We start from the raw sequence: 13,891 nt of genomic DNA, 5'->3' as shown, positions 1-13,891 counted from the left end.
GTTAGAGTAGTCAGTAACCTCCTGATTAGGGGAGTTGTCTTAGATGGGGTAAAGCTCTTGCTCTATGCCAGGTAGTTCAGACCTTCTTGAGTCCGCTGTGTCATAGACGAGTAACTGAGAGCTCTCACACTGCTTCCACATGTAAATATTTGGAGATGTCTTGCATTTTGTTCCTATCAATTAAATCATGTCCACCCTCATTCTCCCCTAAAAAGAAGAATAAAACCCTAGAATTGTTTTCCAATCAGACTTGGAATGTAGGCAGTCAGAATGGTTATTTTCCACATGCACAACAGAACTCATTTTCCTTAGACCCAAAACCTTTTCTGTAAATAATATCAGTTTATAGAAAATACTGGTTTGAACCACTTGAAACAATAAGAATATGATTTTGTATTGAATTAAAGGCTTTACTGTTAGTCAAATCCCAGTTCTTGGAGTCATGGAATTAATTTTATTTTACTTCATGATGAGATTCTGATGGCACGCTCAAGTCAGACAATGTAATTTACACTTACCTTAAAAGCTCAAAATCTAGGAGGTAAACTAAAGTGCTTAAATACATATTTTTAGCCTTGTATACAATATTCAGGCTGATACGATTTTTGCATGCTTGGGAATGACTGTGTGTGCTCTTTTGTGAATTCTCTCTTTCAAATAGTCCATCGTTTACTTCTCTCTAAAATGTGGCAATTTTTTCTTTTGTACTGAACACAATAGAAAGAGATGCCACTTGTAACTGTTCACAGCATTAGCTGCAGTCACATTAATGCTTATTATTGGATGCAGAAATGGTTAACTTCTGTGCTGTGCTAGTGGAGATGATTGTTTCACTGGAGCATTATGTACTACTTCAGGACCAGTAAAGCTACAAATAGGACATATGATTATATTTGTTTAATCAAAATTGTTTAAATGCCTTTCACATGTAGTTTTGGCCTTAAGTTTTCATATGCTTAACATTAATCTCATTAGGCTAAGGAAAAAGCACTATTTCATACTTGAAATCTCATTGGAAATCCTTACATTTAGTAAGAGAATAACATGAATGGATGGCATTCATGGCATGAATGGGTACTGCAACCTGCAGTATCAAGGAAAGGTTGTCCTTGGGATGGAGCCCACCTTTTCCATGACTTGGGGTGCAGGAAAACTCGGAGAGGACATGCCATTCGGTGTATCATGAGCTGTTGTTCCTTGTTCAGCTTCATGAGCAGTTGAACATTGAGGGCTGTTGGGAGCACATTTGTGTTGGTCGCAGAAGCTAGAGCAGGGTCTATTTAAGGCAGCTTTGCCACTAAAAATAATACTTGTGCAGCTATTGTATTTGATTTTGGGTCAGCTGCCATTAGTTTGCAGAGTTCACATTATTCCCGCTGAAGCAGGAAACTATTTTAACACTTGAGAAAAGCATAGAACCAGCCTCTCAAAATATACAGTATGTAAACTGATGAAATGAGTTAGAATTCTCCTCTTAATCAACTCAGGATATCCCAGATCTCTTGTGTTGAGATTGATGAAAACACTAGCTTTTGTAGTATAGCCCATTACTGCGGTCTCAGATGGTTTAATTATTGCAGTTCAGCTTGTTACTGCATGCAGTCATGGTTATGACAGCTGTGCATGTACTTTGAACCTGCAGCAAAATTCCAAGTATTGCAATATGGCTTAATTCTCTTTTACTGACAAAAATACACAAAAATCTGTTTACGTGAAGACCAACAAAACTTCAACTGTAATTTTACAGTTGCATCTAGGGCTTTTTAAAGTGTTCTGTCTCCATTTTGGCACCTCCAAAAAAGTACTCTGCCCCTTCTGGCTCTAATTGTAGTGCTTATGGATAAATTCCTTCAAAATTATTGATATCTGTTGAAGTAAGAAATTCAGAAAATCTGAACATGTATTTTGATACCTTTTAATGGAACTTTCTAACTTCTGGAGGTTTTTTTGGGGGATGTATAAGAAGTTCAGTACAGAGTGGGTATGTTAGGGATGGATATTTTGCTGGGCAATACCTTTGTACATTATTTATGTTCATTAATGTCAGAAAAAGAATGAAACATCTCCATTGCACACCAGTTTTTCTTAAGAGAATGCTTTTAAAATATCCTAAACATGAAATAGTATCCTGACGCATTTGGAAAGAACAGGAAATATTTTTCACTTTATTTTAGCAATCTTAATACTGCTATGAAAGCATGCTCATTCTTCTGCTCCCTGTTTTCCCTCAGACTAAAGTTAGAAGGGCTTCTTCCCTTCCCCCCCACCACCGTTAATGGAAATCACCATTGTAACATTCTGAAATGTGTGTCTTGGGCAAGGATTCATGCCATCTTGCTAGATGAAGGATTTCTGCTGTGGGTGTGAATTCTGCCTCCCCTTTGGGGAATACCAGCTTTCCAGTGTTACACAGGCAGGTGTGCTGCAGTACTGATCCCAAGTACATGGATTTCCAGCCTTGAGAATAAGACAGGATACTAGCCAGGAGTGAGGAAGTGCCTGTCTTTGGCAACACCATGGCTATATTAACTGCCATGAAATAGTTTTGATATTTAAACCACTGTTTTGTAAAGTATGGTCTTTTTGACAAAATGTATTATTTGATACACAAAAGTACATTATAGCACGAGATAAGGCAATTTAAGTGCACAGCTCTGAACTGTAACACATTATCATCTGGACTGTATTTATTCTCTTCCTAGTGGAGACATTATATTAATAATTTTGCCACTGACGTCAAGGGGAACAGGATGTCACCCTAGATAATGACCTTAATGAAGTCAGTCTTTCTTAATGAAGATTAATTATCGAGGCCCCAAGCTTTGTGCACCCATCTTCAGCTGTCTTCCTCTGAATACTTGAATGTCATGCAGCAAGTCTTGTGTGCCTTTGTATTTAGTATTTAGATGCCATTTCATTAATCTGAAAGACTTGTCTTCTTCCTGTGATGGCAGCAGTCCCTTTGAAATCGGGTGGCGGGGAAAGTCAGGCTGTAGCCCACTCCTACCACCCTGTTGCTTCCTAACTCTTCATTAATCTATGGGTGGTTTTCTAGGATGATATTAGTAAAGGACTAGACACTAGGTCCTTAACTGCATGTAGAGCTAAAATGGATGTTTAACATGTTTTTTCCCCCCTTCTCTTTATTTCTCATCCTGTCAGGAACAGTATTCTGTACATTGATTTCATATGATAGAATATATAGCTGCACTGGAGTGACTGGCTTTCTCTTCAGAACTGATTTGGGTTCATACTAACAGCAACACCAGGGAAACAAGGAAGAGAAGGATTACTTGCACTGACAATCAAATTGTGAGGGTTTATGCCTGAGAAATCTGGAAATAATTTGAGAGAAAGTAGAAATAAATGACCAAGGTAAATGAAAGGTCTATAAAGTGGCAATGATGTGCCGTTTCATGAAGCTTGAAGTAGTAATTAAGCAAACAGAATTAAGACATTGTGATGCTATACTTGCCATGTTATTTGCAATATAATCCTTTCATGTACAAAAATACTGAATTCTTTTACAGTGGAGACCCATAGCTAAGTGTTGCTAGGGTAGGAGAAAAACAAGTAGACATAATTGGTTTTGATCTCAGTAGTTTCAAATGGATTTGAGCAAAAGACTAATGAAAAGTAGACAGCTAATCTGATAATGGCATTTACCTAAATGAGTACAGACTGAAGTCATTAACAGTAACAATAACACAGTAAGATAAAAATTGTTTCCTCCATCTTTCATTAAAATTTGTGTTATCTAAAACTGACATGTGTGGGGGTTCTTATTTCCCACCCTGTGCATGATCCACATTACTCACTAGGGTTTAAAACTGCAGAGATTAACAGAGGTCAGTCATCACCCGTAGATTTGCATCTGCATCCAAGATTCCATGCAATAGTTGTCAACCAGGTTCAGTATTGTACAAAGACAGAAGAACAAGACTTCACTAAAAGACATCTGAACATCCGTGTTGGAGGCTCAGGAGAAAGAGGTCAGGTACACAAGAACAGCCTGCACATGCTTAAGAGTAATTTAAGCGCATAGTGTTACTTAAGTCAGGATGTACCACTTAACGTTTATTTTGGAGCCACTGAACATCCAACCTATTTAAAAAAAAAAAAAAAAAACAAAAAAAACCAAAAACACTTGAAAGAATATTAGTAAAACTGCAGTCTGCATCTTATTAAAAATGTGCTTATGTCTGTGGACAAGAAATATGGGAAAAGTGGACAGATTCTTCAAAGGCACAAGATGCAGTTAATCAGTCATCTCCTTTGCTGAGTCATTTACTCTGGTATTTTAGTTATCCGATAAGTGAACTGCTTGGTTGAGTGGGGAAAAGATGTTAACATGTTAGTGGGAGGGCCAGGGAGGAAATGCAGCTGAAGCTGGAGAGTTGTGAGGGAAGAGAAGTGACTGGTTGGTAGAAGAAACCAGAGAAGGCTTTTAGTCTGGTTTAAGGTTTCACAAAAGTCAGTTATGAAAGCAACCTTGCAGTTAGCAATTTGTGTCCTATCAGGCCGATCACTTTATCTCTAAGTAATATTTTTGTTTGGACTTTTCTCTGTTTGTTTTTCTGTTGTGTGTGTGGTTTTTTTTTTTGTTTGTTTGTTTGTTTGTTTTTTTCCTTCTTGGTAATGAAGGAGCCACTTGCAGGTCATATTTGGACCTACAATCAAATAATAGAGAAGAATCTGTGTATGTATGTCTGAACACATATGCAGGGCATAAATTTCAAAACCCAAGTCAGTCTGACTTGGTGCTTAAAGATCTTCTGTTTCTCTTAAGCTTCTGCAAGGGGCTATGTCAGGCTGATGTTGAAGTTGAAGCAGGTTTATGAAATGCTTCTCCTCATATGGAGAGAGAAAACATTCTCCAGTCTGTCCTGCCCTTTCCTTGCTTTGGTTACCCCACAGAGTGAAGAATAGCTTTAGGCAGAAGTGACTGATGTAATTGCACCAGCACCCATTCTCTGAGGGAGCTTGTCTTTTCTGGACCTCTCCCAAGCCTGGTTGGTTTTGCAGTAATTCGCAGGGTGTGCGTAGAATTGCACAGTCCTTTAGAAGGAAGATGAAGCTTTTAATGTACCTTGTGTCACACAAACCATAGGAGTCTGTGAATAGATTTAAATTATCGAATACTATGTTTTGGCTCATAGAAGACAGTGATACTTATTTGCCAAATAAAACAGAATTTGTCAAGGAAACATTTCTTGAATGTCTCACTTTTTTCTCAGATTAGGAGATTCACCTGGCCCTAACACATGATCTTCCAAAATATTTTCATTAATTCGTCACATGTACCATTAGCATAGTAAAAATCTATGTTAATGTGACCTAGCAGAGATTTTATCAAATGCACTGAATGTAAAAGAGGAATGTCTTTAGTGCACAGCAACTGGACAGAGTGATTCCACAGTCTTTATCACTATTCAGCAACCTATCCTGGCGCTGGAAGGTGCAGAGCTTGCATCCCACCATTTTTATCCAGACGGGACCAACCCCGTGAGCAGCGGGGACATACTGGGAGCTTGCAGACTGTCAGAATAAAAAAATCTGGTTGGAAGGAACAGCCCTCATAACCTTCTTGGGGTCTTTCTTCTTTTGCTTGGTTTTAAACCCTTGACCTCCTATAAAAAAAATGAGGTGGGTGCTCCCATATTTAGGTAAAATTAACCTGGGTAGGATTGCTGGCTCAGTGCTGAGTTGGCTGCTCTGCTCATATAAAGGAGCATGGCTCTGTGCAGAGGCTTACTGGGTTCCTCAGAGCAGAACATTAATGCAGGGCTGTGCCACAGCTAGCAAGCCCTGTCTGAGTTCAGCTGGTCTGGCTGGGCGAACAGTTGAGCTGGAGCATTGCAGTGCTACAGCTCACTGCTTGGAGTTACAGGGCTAACTCAGAAATAAGGAGGAAGATGTGGAGTTACCTCCAGAGTTAGATTTGCCCTTGGTAATTTTTATCTGAAAAAGAGCAATAATTCATGTGTCCATGCAAAATTCAGTTAAGGAATATTTATTTTACTTGTGGCAATTCCTAAAAGCCCCATGCACCCCTTCATTTTTATACTCTATGGGAAAGAGGACATGTCTTAAAAAGTATACAGTCTTCAGTATTCTGTTACGTCAACATTTTCTAATGGGTATCCTTTTTGCTTCCCATTCCTGTTTCAAAATTAAATATCTCAGTTCAAAATTTTTATGGTTGACATATCAGTGATATTTTTGTTTATTAAAATGCTCATCTCCAATAAATAGATAAGATAAAATCCCACTAAACTGCAACATAAAGACGTATTTCTCTCTCAGTGCCATTTTGACTGGAGAACATTTTGTCCATTTTATGTTTGCAAGGATTGAATTGCATACTTCTGTACTTGTAAAGTTTCTTTTGCATTATCAGGTATGAAAAGGAATTAGTTTCTTAGTACACATTGTCTGGTTATGGATTCTGTTCTCAATCACTTTTATCTATAAATGACAACAGCTTTTTTAAAAATGTAAATGTTTACTTTCAGTTTTGCAAATAAGGTTTATGTGATCCTTGCTGCTTTCATTTTGCTTGAGTTAAACTAGTCAGCTTGGTTTGTGTCACTGTTACAAACCGTTAGTTTGAGATTACTAAATCTAGCTAATCAACAGTAAGGCACTAGAAGAGCAAGAAGAGATGAAGAGGCAAAAAATGGAGGAATGTATTCCAGTAGTTAAATACTGGGCTAGCACAGATTTTTTTCATGTGACCCATGCATATATAAATATTGTAAAGATACTGAGCATAGTACATGCATTGAGTGTACAGATGTGCAGTTGTTCACACAGAGGTGCTGCATATTTGTGAATTATTTTTCTCTCTCATGTATACATGAATACACACATGCAGTTGTAGGTATGCATATAGAGATATGTATATATATGTGTATACACAAATGTATATACTGGTTGTATGTGTGCACATATATATATATGTGTAGCCAAAATATATAGAAACATGCACAAAGATGTTTACATACAACAGGATGCAGAACTACTAAGTAAAATTTTACTGATTTTTGTAAGAAGGAGCTTCAGCCAATGCCTTTAAAGTCAGCATCCTTTAACTGCAGATGTGTGTGCAGAACAGATGAATTATAAATGAATGTTGAAAATATGGGCATATAGTGAAGGTACAGATGTTGAAATTTTAACTGAAAATGAGCACTTAAAAGGAGAGCGAAGTTTGTTAATTGTTAAGTCTGCCATGTTGTGATGAAGGGCAGGTTGGTGGATTTGTCTTTGCAGCTCAGCTGATGTACATCAGAGTTTTTCTATTATCTACAGCTGCATCAGCTTATATCTGCTGACAAGCTTGATGTTTATTTTTTAACATAGTTAGAATGAAAAACAAATTCTTCTCTCCCTGTAGTGCTAAAATGTGATCTTTGATGAATTCTGAAAATTCTTGCTTGAAGTTAATTGTCAGCCTTTCAGATTGTCTGTATGCTTGCACTTCTCTTTGATGATTACTTCTCTCACCCAAGCTAAATACTAGTGAAGAGAATAGCTTTGTGTATATGTTATCACAGGTGGGAAATAGAACAACTAAAGCTTTTGATTCTCTTTCCAAGCATAATTGGTACCTTACAGAGATGTAGCATATCTCATGTTGTTTTCCTGTATAAATTTTAACACATACATTGTTATTATGGCTTTTCAAAAACATGAAACAGCTTGTCCTTTAGTCGATCTTGGTCTAAACACAGTATCGTTGTAAGGAGGAGATGGGATGTGTCAGAAAAGAGAAGGGGCTCTGCCTGTGCATTCTCTGAACAGCCTGTTGGTGTGGGGTTAGCAAGTTGAAGGAGATAAGATGTGTGTTGCCCACAGACCTGTGGAGATCTGCATGTCTGCCTGTGACAGGAATGAAGTGACGACCAGCTATTGTACGAAGAAAGCAAAGTGGGAAAAGCAGACAAGAGCTTTTTCTTTTTTTTTTTTTTTTTTTTTATTCCGTGCTTTGTGCTTTTGGTTACTGGAATCCTGATGTTTTTGCAACAATACTTGGTTAAATGGTTTCAGACAGAATTGACTTTTTGTTTGGCATGTCTGTACTCCTTTTAAGGAATGCTGCTCTTAGGAAAACAAAGATATTTGAAAGGTTAGAGATGTCCAAGAAAATGGCCTTTTAGAAAAGAGGACCTGTGTTGTTTTTCCTAGCAGTAAAAGAGATGGTTCTGTTTATTAAACTGTGCATACCATATGATGCTTCATATTTTTCCATTTGATTTCCTGTAGGGTGATTTCACTTGGAACAGCATGTCAGGGCGCAGCGTTCGGCTGAAGTCAGTTCCCGTTCAAAGCCTCTCGGAGCTGGAGCGTGCTCGCCTGCAGGAAGTGGCTTTTTATCAGTTGCAGCAGGACTGTGACCTGGGTTGTCAGATTACTATCCCCAAAGGTAAGGGCTTGATAAAACCGTCTCTGTTTAGAGTGCTAAGCCACTGACTTCATATCACAGCAATAAAAGGGGGAAAACGCTAGGTCGTTATCCCACAGACATTGTATTTAATTTTTGCTTAAACATTGTAACTGTGTAAAAACAACTAGTACAGTAGTTTGTCTACTATGTCCAATTCAGACCACCTGGGGTGGGATCGTCTGATCAAGGGCAGATGTCTACAGGGTAGATAATCTAAATCAGACCTATTTGTACTAGGATGTCTTGTTATTCAGCTGAGAGAAAAAGGCTTTTCTTGGACTTCCTGACATCCAGAAGTACACATCTGTGTATGTCAGATGATCATGCCATAGAAGTGGCTTTTTAACTCTGTATTGTATTGGCTCTGGAGGAAGCTAAGTATCACTAGTTCAGACAGACAATGAAGGCACCTGCATCAATAAGATGAATACTACCCAAGTTTTCCTAAAGACAGTGGTGCTTATTTCCTAGGAAACAAGGTAATTTTCAGCATAAAATGTTGAACTCCTAAGGAAGGAGATTAATTGAAAAGAAGTTCAGCTATCGGAATCCCAATGCAGGATATGTGCATGTAATAGACCTGTACTTAGGTTACTGTGACAAAGATCTAAACCTCACTAAAACTAATGCGGAAGTTTCCATTGTTTCCTGTAGGCTGGGTACCAAGCCTAGCAAAGACAGCTGTTGTGCAATCATCTGCAAATCTGGCTTTCCTATTGTTGTATACTTTTTTAAGGGGACAAGGTCCAGCAAGGGACCACTGAATTCTTACCTTTGGCTGTGAGTAGAGGTACTGTGTGGTAGCACAACCACAGTGATGCCACAGGACCAGTTTTCTAATGAACTGAAGTTAAGCAGAAAAAAGTTGTCCAGTCTATGAAAACAATGGTGTGGAAAAGAACAAAAGTGAAAGACACCAGCTTGTGTATTCATCAGCTTCTTAGGATCTGCAGCAATCTCCTGCCAAAAACAACAACGTCCAACTTACCAGTTACAGCAGGGCATCACTTCAGAGTGAGATGGGTATGATCAACTTCTTCAAGCCCCACTACAGTTCCCTAGGTCCCTCAAAAAATGTTCCATTGATATGAAAACAATTTCACAGGACATTCATAGGAGAAACTGAATCACTAAGGGCACTGCAATATTTTCTGGCACTCTGAACTGCCACTGGCAATTCCAATGATGAATATACAGAGAGAATGATGAATATACATATATGGAGGTGATACCATCCAAGACAATAGAGTATACATATTCATAGAATCCTAGAATAGTTTGGGTTGGAAGGGACCTTTAAAGGTCATCTAGTGCAGCCCTGCCCCTGAAATGAGCAGAGACATCTTCAACTAGATCAGGTTGCTCAGAACCCTGTCATTTCAAGTTTTAGCAGTGTGAAACTGGCTTGGGCATTTTGGGCATGCATGAATACAAAAATAAAACAACTCCGTCACAGCCATTTGTGCCTCAAGTTAAACAGAAGGCTGCTAAACATTTTCTGGTTTAGGAAAGAAAAAAAAAGTTACATGTAGAACTAGTACTGTCTTTTTGAGAGAGCTGGAGGAGCTCTCAAAGTCTGGAGAGATCTGGGCATAGAAAGATGTGCTCTACAGCTCTCTTTCATTTCAGAGACTGCCACATGAAAATATCCAGGAGCAGAGGTTAGTGGAACAATGCATGTATTAGCAAATACAGAAAGCTTTTCCTAAAAGTTGAGATTATTTGTGGTTCTTTGTTCTTCAAAACTTGTGATTGAATGACATTAGAACATGCTCATGACTGCTGGGCAATTGCTTCCTGTGGGCATCTGAGTAATTACATTTACTGGCAGAGGTATTGTGGAAAGTAAAAATCCATTGTTCTTGGGTAGCAAGTGTTTGTACCAAACATGCTTGCGTGGAAGTTATGTCAGAGTACAGAAGCATCTGCCTTATCTTTACAATCATTATCTTCACAATCACAGTCATGCCGTTATTGGTTTCTTCTTCATAATGTTTTAGTCCTCCCATTCTGAAAAGCCCCCTTTGTCACAGCAAGTGCAGATAGTTAGCACTTCTAGGGCACATCTGGCTATTCGCACACTTGTAGAGAGATGTGTAGAATGTAATATTTCATATGCAATCTCTCTCCTTTGCTGTATTGTGGCCATTACTGTTAATGAAGTGCATTACGGACATCTCTTAGTTAAATATCCTATGGTCACAGAGAGAGGACCACCTCCCACAGGAATTTATTTAACCAGCATGTCATTTAAAATATGCTACGATTGCACTGCAGCAGGCAATTAGAATGAATTCAGATTGATCAGAATTGTTATTTTTATATGTATGACAGATGCTGCAGGTTTGTTTCTCATTCTCTTGTTTTTCTGCCTCATATCTGTCTTTCACATTCTGTAATCAACATCTTCCTCGGCTGTGTGTCCTGGGCCTGCCATGTGCCACGGAGCCAGCCCCCCCTCACCTCTGTGAAAGAGGCCTCTGCTGTAGCTAAAACGGTGTGATCACCATTGTCAGCTGAGTCTGGCTTTATTTGTTGTTCCAATAGGTTGGGTGAAGTCCTGACTTTTCATGAATTTTGACCTGTGTTGATGTTCATGATGCCTGCCACACGCCTGAGGAAGTTTTGTTGATCTCAGTAGTGCAGAAGCATAGGAGCAATGTATGTTTTTTCATGCATTTGTTTACCTGTACAAATGACAAGCAGAAGTTTGTCCAGTAACTCAGATAGAGATGGCATCTTTGCTTCTGGTCTTTGTGACAGCAAGTTTTTGACTTCTGATCTACCCTTTTGTATAGAAATGGCCACGTTCAAATCCCCATATATCAGTGATATTTTGTGTTTTATGGATTTTCTTATTTGTTGTCACTTTGTCCCTGTGACAGCACAAGCAGGATGTGTTTTCTTTACAATGTCAACAAAGAATAGTGGAAAACCATTGATGTTTTCACATGAATAAACCTCTTACAGTTCCGGAAGTTGCTCAGTTATATTTCTCACTGGTAATATGGTCCTATGATGTAGCCACATAGGCAACACTGATGCAGAGTAAGCATCTTGGTATAATTAGGTAAATTGCATTATTACTGCAGTAACAGTCCAGCTGCCTGCATTGTCCTGGGATGCAAAAGAAGCATCTCGGGTATGTGTCTGTGCAGCAAAATAGAAAACTCATGTGCTGTTATCGCACCAAGTGTAATCTCCAAAACTCTGGGGAACGGTTGTGGCTGGCAGAGGACTTAGTATTATGAGCACACAGGAGTCTAGTGGGCTAGGAATTTCCCCCCGGGAGTTTCCATTTTCCTTCCTCTTGCCTCTTCCATAGCCAAATATAGATGGGCTTCTTGATAAAGGAAAAGAACTGATGCCTGAAGTTGGGTCTGGGAAAACAATTTAGTAAGTGCTGTTGACTGCTCAAAAGTGTATATGATATTCTTCCATGGAATTTCTTTGAAAAGTTATAGACAAATGTGGGGGAATTTCTGGACAAGTTCCAGAAAACAGCTGTGTTACTACTCGTGTCTGTTTAATACTGCTTTTACTTTTATAAAGCAGAGGTGCCACCAATAGTGTTTGCACTGCCCAGGATTGCTTTTAGAAGAAAACATTACACTTATTCTTGTCCAACCCTGGCTGCTAGGGCTGGGACAAGGGTGTTGGTGGGAACCCCTTGGGAAGAGGGGGGTGAAGACATTGGTCCAGTGGGGAAGAAAGGAATCTTAATAGATTATGGGGAAGAAGTAGAGAAGATTTTCTTCTTTTGCACAAAGTTGCTGTAACCTATTCAGAGGCTTTATATTTGTATTATAAAAGCATCTACATGTTGCCATTTGTGATTATTTCTTTTTTCTTTGTGAGTAGCTGATTATTTCTTATTGATTCATATGCTGTCTTCCACTTTGGGAGTACAGGCTGTCTGCCTCAGTGTCTCAGCTTCTGTAGGAAGAAGAAACCAGTAGGCAGGTAATTATACCGGTAGGTACCACGTTTTCTCACACAGTGATTGTGCAATGGTTCAAGTATAGCAACACAAACCAAACTGCTTCCTTTTTGTCTCCCCACCTTGTTAATTGTCAGATGACAGAGGTGTTTCTGAGACTTATCAGGCTAATTAGCAAGGTGTTGTAAAGGCATGTGTGTTGCCATTGCCCACCAAGTATGGCTCGGACTCAAAACTGGCTTCAGACACCAAAGAGAGAGAACAGGCACACACAGCACATACCTGCTTGCATGTTAGCTTTGTTATGACAAGCTTGGGGCAGCCTATTATTATTCATTAATACATCGAACAAAAGTTCTGAAGCTTTTTCATATATATCAGACTGCAGACTATCGTTCCACAGCTGCAGCTGAATATTGCAGCTTCATGTTTGAAATTACCTGCTGGAAAGAAGTGCTTTTCATAGGCTGATAATAAAAAAACAGAGAGGTACATTTATTTTTTTCTGCTGAAAGGTGGTCCTTGTAATAGTTGCAACTAGGACAACTACCTGTGTTTTTATCACACTAATTCATTATAGCTCCAGCTATGAGTCAGGGCTCTGTTTTGATGTGGACAGCTGTGCAATGGTTTTTATACACCAGAACTTAGTCTCAGCACAAGTCAGGGCAAGGGAAAAGTGAGTGAGACTCGAGACATATGTGGATGCATTAACCACTGAGGGGCTTTTCAATATGGAGGAAGTGGTGACCAGCAGGATGAGGCCTGGCTGATACGATCTTTGCCCCTCAGTTCCATATAGGTTCAACAAATCAAATGACCTTCTGCTTTTAGGAGAGAGCTGCCCCACTGATTTGTGGATTGGCGTGTTCCCTGAATCCCATAATAATATGGGCTCAAAGCGTGGATCACTTCATAGCCGTGCTTTATCTTAGTTTAGCAAATCTATTACCTTAAGGTAGATTTGCTGATGCTATCAGTTTAATCTTGAAGCATTGATGAGGCCTCTTGATATCCTAATGTTCATCCTTAAGTGGATGACACGTTTAAAGTGACTTCTGAAGATGGGAAAGTTGAAGATACGAAAGGACTCAGAAGGACCAAGAATCAGAAAGGGCTCTTGTGATGATGAAGGTTGTAGGACTAGTCAATTATGAGACATTGAGGTAGAGGAAGACTACTTAGAAAAAGGTATTCTCTTTTGTTTTCCAAAAGAGGGGAAAGAAGTGAAAATTTATGCTGAATTCTATTAAAGTTCAGAAATATTAATTTAACCTGGATGGAGAGAGTTTGAGTCAGCAAGAGGAATATATTATCTAGGTTTTGCACAGATGTCCCAGAGTCTCATTGTTTTCCTTATTAAACATTTTTGGTTCTAACATCCCAAATTATTTCAGACCAGAATTTCAGCCGTGAGAAAGTTGACATGGGAGCTTTTGTTTGTGTGTGCACTACATCAGATTTCAGAGGCCTGGACTCACTCAATTTAGAAAGTTCTACTA

General features: G+C 39.0%; 1 protein-coding gene across 8 annotated transcripts in view; it reads left to right on the top strand.

The window, feature by feature from the left end:
• ARHGAP6 (Rho GTPase activating protein 6) overlaps positions 1-13,891 on the top strand; it is a 340,774-nt gene that overhangs the window by 267,976 nt on the left and 58,907 nt on the right. For all 8 annotated transcript variants that reach the window (XM_032986910.2, XM_042788564.1, XM_032986908.2 and 5 more), the window contains exon 2: positions 8,269-8,428. In XM_032986910.2, coding sequence (XP_032842801.2) covers positions 8,269-8,428 — 160 coding nt within the window. The remainder of the gene's footprint in view (positions 1-8,268; positions 8,429-13,891) is intronic.

This window comes from Tyto alba, unplaced genomic scaffold (assembly GCF_018691265.1).
Source record: "Tyto alba isolate M040663 unplaced genomic scaffold, T.alba_DEE_v4.0 Super-Scaffold_14, whole genome shotgun sequence".
Taxonomy (NCBI): Eukaryota; Metazoa; Chordata; class Aves; order Strigiformes; family Tytonidae; genus Tyto; species Tyto alba.
Note: the sequence above shows the minus strand (reverse complement) of the source record. Positions and strands in the feature narration are given on the sequence as shown.